Source organism: Bos indicus x Bos taurus, chromosome 1 (genome assembly GCF_003369695.1).
Source record: "Bos indicus x Bos taurus breed Angus x Brahman F1 hybrid chromosome 1, Bos_hybrid_MaternalHap_v2.0, whole genome shotgun sequence".
NCBI classification, from domain to species: Eukaryota; Metazoa; Chordata; class Mammalia; order Artiodactyla; family Bovidae; genus Bos; species Bos indicus x Bos taurus.
This window is the reverse complement of record NC_040076.1, coordinates 81,408,931-81,427,094: the sequence shown is the minus strand read 5'-3', so window position 1 is coordinate 81,427,094 and position 18,164 is coordinate 81,408,931. Positions and strand designations below refer to the sequence as shown.

General features: G+C 47.4%; 2 protein-coding genes across 3 annotated transcripts in view; both read right to left on the bottom strand.

The window, feature by feature from the left end:
• Window positions 1–395: 395 nt before the first annotated feature.
• TMEM41A (transmembrane protein 41A) lies at window positions 396–10,034 on the bottom strand. Of its 2 annotated transcripts, XR_003510702.1 has the most exons (6): window positions 9,824–9,911; window positions 9,389–9,549; window positions 6,856–7,009; window positions 4,682–4,843; window positions 3,981–4,119; window positions 396–2,256 (listed from the first exon to the last, which is right to left on the bottom strand). XR_003510702.1 is itself a non-coding variant. In XM_027539011.1 (5 exons), exons 1-5 carry the CDS (start codon window positions 9,940–9,942, stop codon window positions 2,036–2,038), a joined length of 795 nt encoding a protein of 264 aa, XP_027394812.1. In that variant the 5' UTR covers window positions 9,943–10,034; the 3' UTR covers window positions 396–2,035. The 2 variants fall into 2 exon arrangements, 1 of the variants encoding a protein (XP_027394812.1); XM_027539011.1 differs by lacking the exon at window positions 9,389–9,549 and having other exon boundaries at window positions 9,824–10,034.
• Window positions 10,035–16,231: 6,197 nt separating this feature from the next.
• LIPH (lipase H) overlaps window positions 16,232–18,164 on the bottom strand; it is a 53,470-nt gene continuing 51,537 nt past the window's right edge. The window contains exon 10 of the mRNA XM_027538964.1: window positions 16,232–18,010. Within this exon, the coding sequence (XP_027394765.1) occupies window positions 17,923–18,010 (88 nt within the window). The 3' untranslated portion in view covers window positions 16,232–17,922. The remainder of the gene's footprint in view (window positions 18,011–18,164) is intronic.

Sequence of the window (18,164 nt, the reverse complement as noted above, 5' to 3'; positions counted from 1 at the left end):
TGGGAAAGGAAAACTTTACATGACTGGGTTTCCTGCAGTCCGGAAAAATAGGTGGTGAGAAAAGCTGGTTTCTGTGGCGTTTTCATCAGACACATCCACAGAAAGAAGAGACGACCATCATTGTGTGATTGTCTCTTCATGATTATTCTGTCACATCTGAGACAGGCGCTCTGCTCCTTGCCCTCAGCTTTCCTGCTGCCCACCTTGCAGCTACTTCTCTGGTATGAGAACCCGACTCTCAAATGTGATTAAGAGGGAAAAGGCAAAAATGAAAATCTTCCAATGCATATGACGAGTGAGAAATCTGAGTAGAAAGCTAAGACAACACATTGGACTGTCTGATTTCAGCCAATCCCGAATCCCACTGGCAAAGTTAGCAACACGCACACACGGCACACAGAATACATATATCATTTATTTGGGAAACTGCTTTGCCTGTAAAGTCACAACTGCTAAGGCACATTGTTGCGAAGTCAAGGGGGAGGAAGGAGAGAGACAAACCCAAGGATCCAGGTAAAGGGCAAAGGGTACAGGCTTCCAGCAGTGCGGAGAGCTTCCAGTGTCTCCCCTCCCTTCTACCACAGAGCTTCACAAAGAGCCATGGATTTCCAAGTCCAGCTGGTGTCCTCCTCATGCCCATTCTTGTTCTCAAGCTTCTTTTAAAGCAACACATGCTTAAAAAATGAAGTCCTTGTTATATTTTTTTGGATTATACTGTGTCCAAAAAACACTGCTTGGGAATTCATTCTTTATAGGGAACAAGTATTCCCAAGAATTCGTGTAGAACAACTGATCTGCATTAAGCCTTGGCAAGATTCTTGGCCAAGTCAAATCAAAAGCCAGCAGATGGTGCCCAAGGGCAAGAGTTCTGATAAGAAATGATGAGTTACTCCTGTGGGGCACAGGATCCCACAGCTGGTCATTTTAGGTGCCAAGGTCCCTTTGTCCTTGGAACTGAATTGATCTGTGCCAGTTACAACACTACAGCTATAGAAAGCAGACAGCTACAGATTTGTTAAAACACAACAAAGTAATCCAAAGCCAAGTTTTCTCCTTGAATTCCCCTGAATTGAAAGATAAAACAGAATTATCCCTCAGTTATTCTCAGGAAATGAAAAAAAGCATTTGGAGGGTATACAGGCTGGTACCTGCATACCAGCTGGTACCGTGTGCTGAGTCCATTCTCCCAGCAAGACAGAGGAGGCATTCTCACACAGAAAGGACAGGCTAGAAAAAAGGTACTGATGGTCATTTGGTTCAGGTGAGTCGAGGGCTCTGCACAGATAGGTAAGCACTTCTCCAGAACATATTCATAACATAGAGTGAGCTCTGCTGATATTTAATAGCCTGATTGCAATCAGCTGAATTGTCTGGACATGCAACCAAGAGGAGATGTGACATATGTGGTAACATCAGTGCGTCTGAACACAAAGAGCTTCGCAGCAATCACTGTGCTTTTGAGCTATACATGGAAATTGTATGGAGTTTGTCAGCTTGTTTCCCTTGATTAATGCAAGAGGTAGGTCATCAGCAAAACAAAACAAAACAAAACATGTACTGAAGAAACACTCTTCAGGAGACTAAGAGTGTGTCAGTGATGTAGGTTCACGTCATTAATCTACACTTAGCATGTCCCCAAGGGACCTAAAAGGATATAACCTGTCACGACAGCTGATCCCTGCATGGAAGAGGCACGCCCAACAAGGGCCGTTAGCATCCTCTCCTGAGGGATGGGCTTGGCAAGAGGCAAGTCTGACACACTACCCTGAGTTCCTTGTTATTCAATAAAACACAAACAAGATTTCCTGAGAGGCCATCCATTTTGCAGTGTCTTGCTAAATCTCGGTTGGTTTGAGAATCTGATAGGATTCACCTTCCAGAGCAGTGTCCTTCGTGACAGGACAGAGCACACAGAAGAACAGTGTCCAGATCACCTATTGAGAATAATTTAAAAACAATGAGGGGCTTCAGAGGACCACATCCATTACATACTTAAGCAAGAGAGTCCAGGGAAATAGCACCCAAGAGACCCAGATCACGTGACCTTCCTACTATTCAGAGAGTGAGTGTTGCTTGTTTCTTTCAAACGTAGGTCTTTCTGACTAAATTTTTTAATGAGGGTTCCAGGAACTAAGGCCACCAGGGCAATGGCCAGCAGTTTAAAGGCAGTTTCCCAGGAGAAAAGAGCATCCAGAGAGGTGAGGGTGGACAGGATGGAGCCCGTCTGCACACAGATGAAATTATATGGGATCAAACCTGGAGGAAGAAAAGGGAAATCCTGTTACTCTGGGACAGGACAACGAAGACCAGTAGTGCTTCAGAAAGGTCACCAGTAATTCACAACAGTGACTCCAGTTTCATGCGTGACTTTTGCGCAGTTCTGACCCCTAAACATATTTCCTCTTTCCCTTCTTCTCTTCCACTCCTTCCTCTCCTTTCCTTGATTCCCACATACATTTGCCTCATTAAACAAAAGGACTTGAGATGGTTTGCTATATATATACACTCACACACACACATACACACACACACACACAAGCACACATAAGATTTAAACATTTTTTTTAAAATAGGGGGAAACAAAACAATAAAACAAAATGAAGAATAAACAAAATTAAGGCAAAAATGCATAAAGTTCACTCATTTGCTAGGAGTGTCCCCAGATTTGGTTCCGAGTACCCAACAGCCCAAGCAAAGAGAAGCATCAGCATTATGAGTTGTGCAGTATGCCCAAGATAAAAACAAGTTTCTTAGAAGTAGTAGTACTATTTCATACTCTGTACTGTCTGTAAGAGGTCATCGAATCCACTGGATCCCAAAAGTGACTGGTGGCCCAAGAGGCTGACTGTATCACAATCCCCCGTGAAGCTGTTAAAAACACACCCTCGGGCTGTGCCCCAGGGACTCTGGTCCCCTGGGTCTGGGGGTAGAGCCCAGGAACCTGCATTCTAATAGCCTCTCCCGACTCCCACTCCCAAGACTCTGATTGGTTTGGGGCCCCCTGATGATCCACTCCTCTTCTCTAGTGGATGATGCCTCCAGATGAGACTCATCAAGGTCATACAACCTGTCAGAGACGGAACTAGAACCCTGGTTTCTGGAGTCCTTCCAAGCCCCGTGCACCTGGTTAATTACAGGCTGCTAATAGAGATACGGAGGCACTCTCATCTAAAAGCCGGTCTGACAGAATTAGCTGTGGTTGATTCCTCTTCGATTTAAGATCTCAGCTTCTCTCAGGAATTCCCTATTAATAGCAACTGCTCAACCACAGATCTGTCATGTTTGACCCAGAGCCCTGAGTAGTCTTTCCCTCCATTTCTAAAGAAGGTTTAAGAGAGACAATCCTTGCCTTAGGCTTGGAGAGGGTGGGGTGGTTTACTTCCAGTGTGGAGAAAACAATAGTCACTGATTTCACAGGATGTTAGCCATTTTCCCATTCAGATGAAAGTGGTCCAAAGCTCATACTTGGAGAAACACTGCTGTCATCCTAGCCTCACATTTGGCCAAGTGGCTCATTGAGGGTAGGGAGCTTGCTGAAAGTCATACAATTGTCAAACAGCAAGAAGGAACTAGCTCTTCCTAAGGCAGATTTTAATGGAAATAGGGGCCAAAATCAAACAGGAAGCCCTTGCTCTGACCTTCCCCTGCCTCCACCTTCTCTTCCACCCTCAAACCTGAACTCTGCTTTCACTGAGCCCTTACTATGGGCCAAGTCGTGTGTTACACAGATTACTCTTCCAATCCCAGGGCCTAGCTACAGTGCAAACACACAATAGGCATTAAATACAGGTATAGAATGAACAATCCCTATTTTTTCCTGAAGTATTTTTATGGGCTCTCATGTTCAAGCCCAAGTAGACCTGCTATCAGGAACAATTACATTAGACAAGGCTGGATGATGCTCTCCGTAAGCCTGGCTCACAGAGGCAGGCATGTGCCCGTGACGACTATGAGACTCAGACTTACACGCCGCGTCTTACCGATAAGAACAGAGAAGAAGAACTGCACGATGGGGATGTTCAGAATCGGGGCCGAGAGGTTCAAGAACCAGTTTGGCGTCATAGGGAAAAGTCTCAGAAACAGTAAGAAGAAAAACAAGCCGTTTCTGTTCTCCTCCACCTGAAGCCAGAGAAGACAAGGCCATTAAGAAGCAGAAGAGTCTCCAGCTGGTGAAAAATCTGTTGGTGCCAGGCACTGTTCTAGATACTTCTCATATTCTGTAAATTCCAGGGCAGAGACTGTTTTCCTCATTTTTAAAATGGAAGTGCCTGGGACTTCCCTGGTGGTCCAGTGGTTAAGAATCTCCTTTCCAATGCAGGGGATGCAGGTTTGATCCCTGGCTGGTGAACTAAGATCTCACGTGCTGAGGAACAACTAAGCCAGAGTTGCACAACTAGAGAGCCCAGGGACCACAACGAAGACCTAGTGGAGCCCCCATCTCCCCCAGAATGGAGGTGCCTGAGGCTCAGAAGTCAGGAACCTGCCTTAAGACGCAGAGCTGGCAGTGATGGAGCTGGAGGCTGAGCTCAGGTCTTCATCTCTAGGAGACATCAATAGACCCTCTGGAGCCTCCTGCAGCAGGGCAGGGGAGCACCGTGGGAAACCCCTGCACCACACTCCCCTCAGGGCCATGCCATGACTTTCTAGGGACCCAGCACTCAGAGGTACCCTCTAGCCTTACCTTCTTCTGCAGCAGGGCCACTTTGTCAGGAAAGTAGAAGACCACCAGCTGTTTGCCAAAAACACTGGAGAGCAGGTAGCAGCCTGTGGCACCCACTGAGGTCAGCACGCAGCACAGCAGAAGCCCCAGCCAGGGCCCAAACAAAGCACCGGCTAAAACGTTCTGCAAAGGAAACAAACGCTCTGCATGAGGACATCCGCCAACTGCCAGCCATCTCGTCTTGGAGCCTGGGAGGCCTAGGTTCCCTCTTCCTTCAGTGATTTTCCTGGACAAAAACCCTATTCCCATTGTAAAGAGATGAATGAAAGGTGATGAAAGAGCTGGGAACTACAACCCTGGCTTCAGTCTTCTCACCCTTAAAACTGGGAAGAGGATTAAAACCTCAGAGGACAAGACAGAATTGAATGGGAAAATCTATGTCTAACACCCAGCCTTCCACATGTGCTGTGATAGGTCCTGCAGACCCTGAGGCTCTGGGGAGGCAGAAAGAAAGCTCACAAGTTATTTTTTGCTATTCTAAATGGACACAAACCATGGATTTCCCCTTAGTTAGACCACATGAGCTTTACAGATGTCTTGTTTCTTTCCTTTCTGCAGGAATTACATCTCTGTGGTATGCTAACCCTGGCAGTTTTGTGTTGACCAGATTTCTAGCTGACACTCAACAAAGCCTACGATGAACCAAAAGGGAAAGATGAACCAATACTTCCTAAATGCAGTCTGGCTGGTAGACATCATCCTGCCAAACATGGAATCCAAGAGAGAAAATAAAAGGAGGACCTGGAAGCAAGAAGGCAGGGATCTCCTCAGCACCTCCAGTGTGTTAAGGACTTGACAACACATCCAATTTAATCCCCAACATGACCCTGTGCGGTATGCCAGCCTCACCCTATTCTACCAGTGCGAGGTTAAGTATGGTGCCCAAGGCCACATGAAGAAGAGATAAGATGCACCCCCAGGGAGCAGCTGGCTCTTTGCACTGCAGAGGGATCAGCTCAAGAGAGAAAGAGATATGGGGGCAACCCCAGGAGACAGATGGCCTCTGACCTCCGGCACCACACATGTTCCCATCTCTCTTGGCGTGGCTATGTTTGCTTTTCTTCCAGTTGCTAACAAAGACACTGCTGAGGCAGATCCGGCCTGAGTTGAATGTTGGGGCAGGAGGGAGAAGCAGGACAGAAGGAAGCTTTCAAGGCTGCCTGATCATTGCCGAAGCCGCTGTGTGCCAGGCGCACCATCACTGTGTCAGCCCTTCTGCACCCACTAGGTCATTTAATCCTCCCACGTAACAATCCCAGGGGGTTATGTAGGAGAGTCTCTGTTCTACAGATGAGGAGGCAGGGTTGGAAAGGTTAAATGGTTGGCTCACTGTTACACAGCTGGGATCTAACCTACCCAAAGCCATAATATACATATACATTTATACCAACCAGCTTACAATGCTGCTGGGAGGACAGCACAAATTCTCCTGTATCACCTGAGGTGGAAGCTGGTTAGAAGCATCTAAGAGCCCATGCGCAAGCCTGGATCTAACACTGCAGCTCCCGAGAGACAGGGGGCCGCCTGGAAAACCAGAGTGACTCATCCCCACCACACCAGGGAGGTTCCCCGACCCTCTCCAGCCTAACAGCAGCAGGAACAACCTGCATCTGTTCATCAGACACTTACAAAGGCACTTCCCTGTGCCAGGCAAACACACAGGCTGTGAACAAGGAACAGGCCCAGCCCTCAAGGAACTCACAAACTAGTGGAAAAAACAGATTTTAAAAGAAAACCAACATGTGGAAGGGGAGAGGTCTCAAGGACGGTGCTCCACAGCTGTCAAATCCTTAGAAACAAAAGCAGCAAACTTGAGAGGAAAGGCAGGCTCTGGAGCTGGGGGTGGGGGCGGGGCGAGGGTTCAGACCCCAGCCCTCATCATCAGGGACAGTTACTTAACTTCTCACCATTCACTTCCTTGTCTGTAAAATGCCCGTTACTGGCTCTTGGGAGAATTAAATAAGGTCGAGCGGGTAGAGCCACTAGGACAGTGCCTGACACAGGGAAAGCTGTCAACAAACAATAGCCACTTTGGCCTGTCCTCTGGACTGTAGGCTCTGCAGCCTAATGGCCCCTCTGCAAAGAAGCACGTGGCTTCCTGGGAGGCAGGCACAGGAGGGGGGCAGGATACTGACCAGGAAGCTGGACCCAGGGATGGCAAAGCTCTGTTTATACAGGTAGGCACTGCAGAAGAGCAGGAACACGTAGACCTGGTGTTCCTTTCGGTATTCTCGAAGGACCTCGGAGAGTTCCCGCAGCTCAGCCAGGTCCGAGGGAAACCATAGTGACCTGGAGATTTAGAAAAGCAGATGGAAACAAGAGTTGAAAACAGCCTCATACCTAATAAAGTCACTTGCTGTGTCTTCTTTCCAAAACAGATTTTTAAATGTGCCCATCATCTGGTCTGCTGGGAACCAGCAGAGATGTGGGAGGCTAGGATGATGGATGACCTAATATTTATAACACAGCAGAAGCAAGAGCCTCGGTTTGGAAGCAAGGGACCTGGCATAGCATCTGAACTCTGCTACTATCCAATGGTATGATCTCAGGCTAGTCCTTGAGCCTTAGTTTCCTTATTGGAAAAATGAGAGGTTAATGGTGGATAATCACTAAGTTCCCTCTTAGCTCTCAGATTTTATGGACTAGTCTTTTTTAAAATTTTTAATTGGAGGCTAATTGCTTTACAATATTCTGTTGGTTTCTGCCATACAACAACTTGAATCAGCCATAAGTATACATATGCACCCCCCTTGAACTTCCCTCCCACTCCCCACCCTATCCCACCTGTCTAGGCTGTCACAGAGTACGGGGTTGAACTCCCTGTGTTATACAACAACTTCCCATTAGCAATCTATTTTACATATCAGATCAGATTAGATCAGTTGCTCAGTCGTGTCCGACTCTTTGCAACCCCATGAATCGCAGCACGCCAGGCCTTCTAGTAATGTATATGTTTCAGTGCTACTCTCTCAATTTGTCTACCCTCTCCTTCCCTCGCTGTGTCCACAAATCTGTTCTCTATGTCTGCATCTCTATTCCTGCTCTGCAAATAGGTTCATCTGTACCATTTTCCTAGATTCCACATATATGCATTAATACATGATAGTTGTTTTACTCTTTCTGACTTCCTTCATTCAGTATAACAGGCTCCCGGTTCACCCACCTCACTAGAACTGACTCAACTGTGTTCCTTTTTATGGCTGAGTAATATTCCATTGTATTATTACAGCTTCCACAGCTGTAATTATTACAGAATATTCTGTATTATTACAGAATCCACAGCTTCTTTATCTACAAACAATAAATGCTGGAGAGAATGTGGAGAAAAAGAAACCCTCTGGTACTGTTGATCGGAATGTAAACTGATATAGCCACTATAGAGAACAGTACGGAGATTCCTTAAAAAGCTAGAAATAAAACTACCATATGACCCAGCAATCTCACTACTATGCATATACCCTGAGGAAACCATAACTGAAAAAGACACATGTACCCTCAATGTTCATTGCAGCACTATCTACATTTGCTAGGACATGGAAGCAGCCTAGAAGTCCATTGACAGATGAATAGATAAAGAAGTTGTGGTCCTTATGAACTATTCCTAAGAGGCAAATGGATTAATTTCTAGGCAAGTACTGAACACCCTGAATTGCCTTCCTTTCCAGGGGTAAACCCTCCCCCCTAAGCTTTAGGCCAAGGACAATTCAAACTTCACACTTCTAAGTTACTAGGTAAAACAACTGCTTTATCGATCACAAAGAAGCCAATTAAAGGTTCCCTAGGAAAGTGTATTTGTCCCACACCATAAACATAATCTTCTTGATAATATGTCAGGCTTGAAACCAACCCTTTCAACCAGCCTGCTTTTCACCCTGCTCTCTATATGGTCCTCAGTGTACTCTGATTCCTGTACAAGGGTTACCCTGTACAAAGGCTACCTTGCCTCTGCCATCTGAACAACTCCGGAATCCATCAATGATCAATTACATGCAAACCCTCCTGGTTCTCATTAGAATGTTTCTCTTACTCTGACACCCACAGCACAGCCTTCCCAGCTAGAGCAAAACAACAGTCACTGAAAACAGCCGTCCTAATATTCAAACATAAGTAACATATATCTTCATTATCTTTACAAATAGTTTCCCGACAAACCGGCCCGGTAGGTATTTGTACCTGCTGCTGCTGCTGCTAAGTCACTTCAGTCGTGTCCGACTCTGTGCGACCCCATAGACGGCAGCCCACCAGGCTCCCCCGTCCCTAGGATTCTCCAGGCAAGAACACTGGAGTGGGTTGCCATTTCCTTCTCCAATGCATGAAAGTGAAAAGTGAAAGTGAAGTCGCTCAGTCGTGTCTGACTCCTATCGACCCCATGGACTGCAGCCCACCAGGCTCCTCCGCCCATGGGATTCTGCAGGCAAGAGTACTGGAGTGGGGTGCCATTGCCTTCTCCAGGTATTTGTACCACCTCCTGCCTAACACTGTGGGTAAGTAAAAGGAAAAGCTGAGACAACCAAGAAGAGATCGTCGATAACTAATTAGTGAATAATTTAAAGTTGTCCATCAACGTTTTTCCTCAAGCCCGATATGCCTTCAAGTCCCAAGGGCAGATCTGACCAGAAGTGAATTGGGGAGGATGAAGGAGGGAGGCTGAGAGCAGTCTTTACGAACCGGCTGCGGGGTCCACATCGGGGCGAAGGTGGGATACAAATAGGGGTCAGGCCTGGGCCTGGGAAGGCGACGGGAACATCGCTCAATGGCGATCCAATGGGGGGAGCAGAGGTGCTCCAGCAGGATCAGCCCAAAGTACCGCGCCGCGTTTCCCTCCGCAACTAAAAAAAAAAAAACCAGAAGGCACCAAACAGCACTCCCGCGCGGCCGGCAGCATGCAGATCCCAGCCAGGGCCAGGGCCCGGTTCCAGTTCAACCGGCCTGCCCAAGACCGTGTAGACGCGGCCCGATCTCCAGTCCCAGGACTGAACCCCAAATCCCGGCCTCCGACGCCGCCGATCCGGGAACCCGAATCTCCGGTTCCCAGACCTCATCCTCGGACCTGGCTACCTTTCTCTGACCCGAACCTAGGACCCAGTCACTGCCGCCACGCACCTATCTCCAGACTCCTCGGCTGAGACCAGTGTCGACGCGCGAGGCAGTCGCGTGGACAGCAAGTACAGGACGAAGGTGCTGCCGGCGAAGACCAGGAGGAGGCCAAGTAGGGAGTGCATCGCGGCCCCCGCACTCGGACTCGCGGGGCCACGGAGCGTCCTGGAAGTAGCGCCAGGAACCTCGCTGCCTGCCGGCTGCGCCAGGGGAGCGAGTTAGCAGACGGACAAGGGCGAGGTCTGCTCCAGGCCCCGCCTCCATTACCAGGCCCCACCCCCGGCCAGGACTCCGCGGGCCCCTGGGTCTAGAATCCGGCAGAAACCTTCCTTCTACTCTTGCTTTTGTCCTCGTTCCATCTGTATATATTTATTATAGTTTGTCTCTTTCTCCACTTATTTGCTGGGTCCCTGCCAGGCGTTAGTACGTCCGGGGTGAATCAGGAACCCTGACCACAGCAAGCTTGCAGTCTAGTGGTCAAGATAAGACTTGTTGACCACCAGCTGAACCAGAGGCTCCAGTCCAGTGCGGTGGGATAATCAAAGCGAAATTTCCTTCTATTGAACTCCTACTATGTGTCCATTATCCCTAATCCTCACAACAGTTCTGCAAGATTGGTTTTTTGTCTTTATTTAACAGATGAAAAATCCGAGTCTCAGATTAAATGGCATCCCCCAAGAGAGCCACAATTAGAATCCAACTCACCCTAGGTCCAAAACTACTGGTTCGGTACCGCGTGGATTCATGGAAGAGGTGGGGTTTGAGTTTACCGTAAAGGATGAGCAAGATTTCCACAACAGAGACACGAAAGAGAAGGTGAACTGAGGACCCCAGTAAGGGGCCAGCATCTAGTTTCTGTGAAGCCTAAAGGGGTGAGAAATGAGAAGGTGGAAACAAACTGGAAAGCATGGAAGAGCAGCTAAGTAGTTGGATTTTTTTTTTTTAATATTGCACATGAGGAGACACCAACAGAGGTGTTTAAGCAAGAGTATGATTTAGTTCCCACTTTAGAGTGTTTTCCCTGGCAGATGATTAGACTGCATTCTGAGTTGGTAGCTGATGAGAAAGGATGCAGGCCTGAGCCAGGACCACAGTAGTGGGGAGGAAGATGGACAGACTGGGAAGAGTTGAGTTGGTAGGACATGGCTAATTAAATGGAGAATGACAGAGAGGACTCCAAAATGTCACAAGCCTGGACAACAGAAACATCCTTGTCATATCATTCAAAGCTCCTCTTGGGCTACATAAAGAGCACCTGTCAGAATTCAAAGTGTACAAGGTCCTAACAAGCCCACGTCCGGCAATTTAACCCATAGATAGGCCCTTAGGCAGACAAAGATGTTATGTTCAAGGGTATTCTGTCGGCTTTGTTTTGATATGAGGGTATTGGGAACAACCCAAATGCCCATCATTTGGGGACTATCGAGGTTAATTATGGTATATTCACAAATGGAACAAATACTAAGCAGCTTATTGAAAAAGGGAAGCAGCTCTGTGTATCCAGATACAGTACAGTAGCCAGAGAGATGGGTAGGATAAAAATCAAACAAGTTGCAGTGTTAGACTATATTATGATTCATTTGTAGGAAGAAGAAAAAAGATATATTTTATATTTTCAAAATTCTGGGATTTGCATGAAGGAAATGAAATGACTCAATGTCTGGGATTTGCATCAAAATAATGGGAAGAAGGGAGAAACAATGACTTTTTAACTCCACTTCTTTCAGAAGAAGGCTTTATTAGCATCTTTATCTTGCTGAAGTTGTTGAAGACAATACAGATTTTAAACTTCACCTTCTTGACCTGAATCTGAAAATAATGGCTAGTAAGGATATAAACAAAACAGTATTGGCCATTGAGTTGATAATTACTGAAGCTGGGTGATGAGTGCAGGGAGGTGGATTTTACCATTTTCCCTGTTTCTATGAATGTGCAAAGTTTTCCATTTTAAAACATGTGTGGGACTGTTCTCAGCCCTCCATTCTTTTCCTCCCTTCACATTCCAGCTGAATACACATGGTGTTAGTTTGTGCCTGTGACTACACTCTTCACTGGCAAACTTTTCTGCCTGAAAACTTCTACTCTTTCATCAATACACAGGGCAATTGTCACCTCTTCTGAGAAGCCTTCTCCAGCTCCTGCAGTCCAAAAGGCTGTTCCTTCTCTGTGCTTAGGGCCGCCTGTGAAGTGTCTTTATTCCTGCGGTTGCATATACTGTGCTCCAGTGTCATCACCCATCTCTCCAGGAGACAGTGAACACTTCTGTAAATGAGACAAGGTCTCACCATCCTGTGTCTGTCCCAGCCCTTAACCCTGTGCCTGGCCTTTCATTGGCACTTAATAGAAAGAAAGAAAGTGAAGTCTCTCAGTCATGTCTGACTCTTTGTGACCCCATGGACGGTAGCCTGCCAGGCTCCACTGTCAATGGGATTTTCCAGGCAAGAATACTGGAGTGGGTTGCCATTTCCTTCTCCAGGGAATCTTCTCTACCCAGGAATCGAACCCAGGTCTTCTGCACTGCAGGCATGCTCTTTACCGTCTGAGCCACCACGGAAGCCCAAACTAAAGAAGGTCCTACCGAGATTTGAACTCAGATCGCTGGATTCAAAGTCCAGAGTGCTAAACATTACACACTTACTAATAGTTGGTTAAATCAACGGACAAGCCTAGGGAGGAAATGACTGGTTGTTTGGTTTGGACCATGTTGATTTTGAGAAGTCAAAGGAATATAGGAGGAGAGAAACTGAATGAATAATGACACTGAGCCTGTGCCAGCAATGTGCACAGCAGAGAACAGGAAGAAAAGCTCCTGTTCTCAAGGGCTTCGCTTTGCCTTTGGTTGGGGGAGAGTATGGAGAGTTACAGAGCATGATATTGCTACAGAGGAAATGATGCGGCCAAGCTTCCAGAAAAGCAAGTATCATCATCCCTTTTATGGATGATGGCTGAGCAGGTGTTCACATGGAGTCACTTTAAGGGTTGATGAAGTCCAGAGCTGTGAGTGTCGAGCAGGACTGCATTAAACATCAGTCCCTTACAAGCCCATGCTCCTTGCTCCGCCTGGCACTGACACCACCTCTCAACGCACAGGTGAAAATCCAGAGCTTGGGCTAAACATTCATACGTTCTGTCTAGAGGAGACTGTTGAAATGGGACAGGGGGAGGTCTCTTAGGGAGACCATAAGAGGGAAAGTAATAGCAGCTGACATTCATTGAGTCTAGGCACAGCTGACCCCACAGGAAACCTTTTACACACATGAATGTATTTATTTATCATATCATGAGGCAGGGGCTCTTAAAATCCCCCACTTTACAGTCCAGAGAAGGAAAACTTAGGCGAAGAGAATTCAGTAAACGGAGGTCACATCCCAGCGGACAACAGAGTCTACCTGCTTACCCTATATTGCCTTTTGCAGAAAAGACTGAGATCAGAAGCCTGCTAAGGAAATAGTAGAGGCAGTGAAAGAGAACAAGATAGCTCATTCAGGGATGTTGGATGAGAGAGAGGGTGGTGGGGAAGAGTGTACTAAGGGCCCCAGAAAGACTGTTAGAAAGGAACCAGTGCTGTGTCAGAGTCCATGGAAAAACCCAGCAGGGAGACCTGAAGGACTGTGGGACTGAGCCACCACCAGGTGGAAAGGGACTTTTAACAGCTCATTTGGAAGACACAAACCTAATTTCCTATAGGCTCACTGCCCAAGCCCCTGCTTGTTGCCCCTGACCTATCCCCCTTGCCTCCTTTCCTGATTTCTCCTGCTCAACCCGTCTGCTTTGGGGAAGAAACCCTGGACTGTGTTCCCCACTACCAGCCCACCTCCAAAATGATCATGGTCTCCCTTCTGGCCCCCAGCCAAGCACCTGCAGAGCCAGCTGCAGCCTGCACAGCTTCCACTGAGGCCACTCAGTTACAGCACATGCCAGGCAGCCTGTAAAGCACAGCAGCAACCCACCACCAGGGACACATGTTGGACTGGGAAGCAGGTCGGGGTAATGGTTCAGGGATGGGAAGGAAGAAAAGCCAAGAGGCTCCAGTGAGAATGAATTAGCCCGTCACTCCCTGTGGCTCTTTGTCTTAGGGCTCACCCTCCTCTTCTGGCTTAGCTCTGATCAGACCACATGGCTTTGCATCCGCATTCCTGCTCCAAGAACAGGATGGACACCTGCCCCAAGAGGAAGACCCAAGGGCCAAGTCCTCTCCCTGGACTTTGGAATTGGACCACCTAGTGAGTGGTCCCAATGATCCCAAGGACCCCAGTGACCCACAGCTGCCCTGTGGAGTGGGTGGAGCTGATGCAGAGAGAGACATGGCAGAGCACAGGGTTAATAAAGTCCCACGGACTCTTGTTGCTGAAGGCTCCAGGGTGGCCACCATCCCTGATCTTCCTGATGTCTGATGGTTCAGCTCTCTCTCGGGTTCCACAAGTCCTCTCTCTAATAAAATCCAGGCTAATATGAGTGGATTTCTGCTGCTGGCATCCCAGGTCAGTAAGGAGAACACAGGAGAGGGTGGAAAGTTTTGGAAATAAGTATCTTGATGTCTCAGAGAAGGCGATGGCACCCCACTCCAGTACTCTTGCCTGGAAAATCCCATGGATGGAGGAGCCTGGTGGACTGCAGTCCATGGGGTCACTAAGAGTCAGACACGACTGAGCGACTTCACTTCCACTTTTCACTTTCATGCATTGGAGAAGGAAATGGCAACCCACTCCAGTGTTCTTGCCTGGAGAATCCCAGGGACGGGGGAGCCTGGTGGGCTGCCGTCTCTGGGGTCGCACAGAGTCAGACATGACTGAAGTGACAGCAGCAGCAGCATCTTGATGTCTAAACCAGAATGGAGGTGGCTCCCTCAAGTCCCTGAGGACAAATCCACTCCATTCTGCCCAACAGACATCAGTTGGGCCCCTGCTTTGTGCCTGGCATTGTGGTGGGTGCTAGGGTAGCAAAGACAAATAAGCAGCAACTGCTCCCATGGTGCTCACAGCCTTGGAAGAGATGCCAACATGGAAATATATTACAATATGGCTGAATACCAGCAGCGCCAGAAGCACATACAACGTTGGTGGCAGAGTGGGTGGTAGAAGAGAGCCGTGGAAGAGCAAGCCTGGCTCAGAGTCCCCCAGAAGTGCCTGAGGATCCTGGAGGGCTTTAGCTGAGGTGCAGAAACAGGGGAGTGGGCGAGGGCAAAATCTCCTTGTCTTCAGGATAGGTGAGCTTGCTGCAGGATGGTATCGGGACCACCTGAAAGTTGTGATGAGGGGTGAAAACAAGAGCCAAACTCTCTCGCCCAGGAAGCCCGCGAAGTGGGCAGTGGACCAACAGAGACGAAGGAGATAAGAGTAAGAAAGGTGCCTGGGAGAGAGGTCCAAGGCAGAGAAGGGTGGGCGCCCCCAGGGAAATGGGCTGCAGCTGGGGGTGGAGGGCTGCTCCTTCCTCACAACTGAGCATGACTCCGTAGGGCTTACAAGATAATGGACAGTGTTCATTTAATATTTCCTGAGCGCAGACTACATTGTAGGCATCACACTAGGCACACAGCCTGTGCCTGGCAGATCAGTTTAGTGGAGAAGACAGACATTAATCAAATAATCATACACATACGTGTTTAAAAAATATATATATATAAATGGCTATAGAAGGGGGGGTCCAGCACACTCTATGGAAAAATGAGGGCCGGGGACACTCCCCTGAGGAAATAACCATCCAGTGAAGGTCAAGATGCTAAGTAGGAGGAGACACAGGTGAATAGAAGAGGGGACAGGGTAGGCTACAGTTTAACTGCATCTTTTCTGGGGATTCAGATGAATACACTGACAAAGAGAAGGAAGAGAGGCAAGGATAACTGGAGACAGAGTTCCAGGGGCTTGGGAAGAAAGATTCTGAGAGTGGTCACGCCTGTCACTGCCTTCATTTCACCTGATCACTATCACATGAAACTCACTGAAATCCACCTCCACTCCAGGGACCAAACTTCTTTCATTTATTTATTTGCTCATGCATCCTCCCACCCCACAGTGAGGTGGGTACCATGCTAGGAGATGCCAGGAGAAGAAACTCAAAGAAACCCACTGGCCTGAGGAGCTTATAAATCGATGGAAATGCTGTTCCTGGCATTTTTCTGCTGTTTTGATCCCCCGCTTACCAAGGAAAGCAAAGAGGACAAAAAAGTAACTATGCTAATCAGAATACAGGACCAGTTAAACTCTAAAAAGAAATCAGAGCCTATGAGCACCCAGATCTCTAAGTCCACCTCTGCTGGAAACATGGGAGGCTGATAAAACGTCCAGGTGGGCAGGAGCATCACTGAGCTTTCCTCCTTCCAGAGTTCAGACATTCACTGCAAGCATCCCACACTTCAGTGGAACAGACTCTGGATTTGCTGTGTATGTATAAATAAAGATAAGACGTGCCACACAGTATATTTACAGAGTTCCATCATTTATGAAACAGAGATTCCATTTAAGACTATTCTCACAGAAAGCAGTAGAAGAGCAGTCACTTGGATGGGGAGGAGGCTAGTGGACCTGTGACTTTCAGGAACCTTCCTGCAGTGGCCACAGCTGGGCGAGGGGTGCTGTCCACCCTTTGGCCCTGTCTCCATCCTGGACATCTGCTCAAGGATCACCCTCTTGTGGTTCTGACCTCTCTGACCTTGGCCCTTGGGGGACCTCTTGACTTGGCTGTTGTCATTCCAGATTCATATATCATGCCTCTTCCTAGAGAAACCTGAGAATTCCTCAGACTGGAAGATTCAGATGCTCCAAGAGCAAATAAGTTAGTGCTTTGAATTCATATGTTAACAAATAGGTTGTTTATCATCACTCCAAAAGAATAACACAAATAACCTCTAACAGGTGGGACAATGGATGGATGATTGTTGTTGTTTAGTGGCTAAGTCGTGTCCAACTCTTTTGAGACCCCATGGACTGTAGCCTGCCAGGCTCCTCTGTCCATGGAATTTCCCGGGCAAGAATACTGGAGTGGGTTGCCATTTCCTTCTCCAGAGGATCTTCCTGACCCGGGGATTGAACCCACGTCTCCTGCACTGGCAGGCAGATTCTTTTTTTACTGAGCCACCAGGGAAGCCCTGGGACTATGATAGCATATTTTTATTTTGCATTTGTGCATTTCTAAATTTCCTTCAGTAATTACAGATTACATTGATAAAAAAGAAAAACAAAAACCTTTCTTAAGTATTGCTTAAAATGAGGGTTGCATGTAAAGTGATGCTTCTTCACCTTAAGTGAAAAACAAGCTCCACGTCCTCTCTCCTGCCTCCTGCCCTATTCCTTGTCCCTTTGAGCAGGGCTTCCCCTCTGTTTCATCTGCTCTTCTTCCCTCATCCACTTACTGTCTAGTCCAAGCAGCTGCCCTCTTGGTCTGTCCCTACCTCCTCCTGCACTAACCCACTTTAAACAAGGCAGGAAGCCAGGGGTATGGTTTTCTGCCTTCCTAAAGCAAATAGCCTAAGAGAGAAGCTGGTGTTGATAAGGAGAAGCTCTCTTGTTGCACATTAGATAAGCCATATCAAAATAAATAAAAGCATATTCACATGTATCAAGCCACTGACAGAAGTGGCACCCAGGGGATTTCAAAGAACCCTTCACAGTCTTGCCTCCTAAGCCTACACAAGAGCCCTGTGAGGTAGGTCTGTTTCCATTCCCTTCTTTGTGCAAAACCTGGAAGGATCTGGCATGGGGAGCATGGAGTCAAGTCCAAAGTGAGGCCTCCAGCCAGTCCTTCCCTTAAGATGCTGGGATGGCCACTGTGATGGGCAGAACTTCCCGAGTGACAAGCAGCAGAGTCGACAGGTCGGAACAAAGGAGGCCCCAGGACACAGCCTAGCACGGTGCTGGGCCGTCGGGAACCTAGCTATTTCTGATTTGCCCTACTTAGAGACTCCCTTCCCAGGACTGTTTCATAATCCAAGGTTGTTTGACATTTTGCAGTGTGACATCCATAGGACATTACTGTAAAAGGGAAAAAAAAACAACAACCCTGGTTATTCCATACTTTTTGTGCCTTGAGGAAAAGATGAAGTGAAGCTTTAAAAAGCCTGCAGTTGTAACATTCTTGACGTTACTGGTACTTAGGTGTCCTAACAACAATTACATTTGCAGCTTTGGGCACAGAATAGGTTGGAAGACTGTTTCAACATTTTCCATCAGTACAAGATCATACCGACACAACTGGGGCCTGTAAAAACAAAATGAAATATCCCTGTCAATGCAATGATAAAAATACCCTATTCTAGTAGAACAAATTGTACAATCTCTCTCAGATATAAAATTACTTAGCAATTATTTTTAATGTTCTAGGAAAATGCTTGCAGTAAATAAGCAAAGTCATA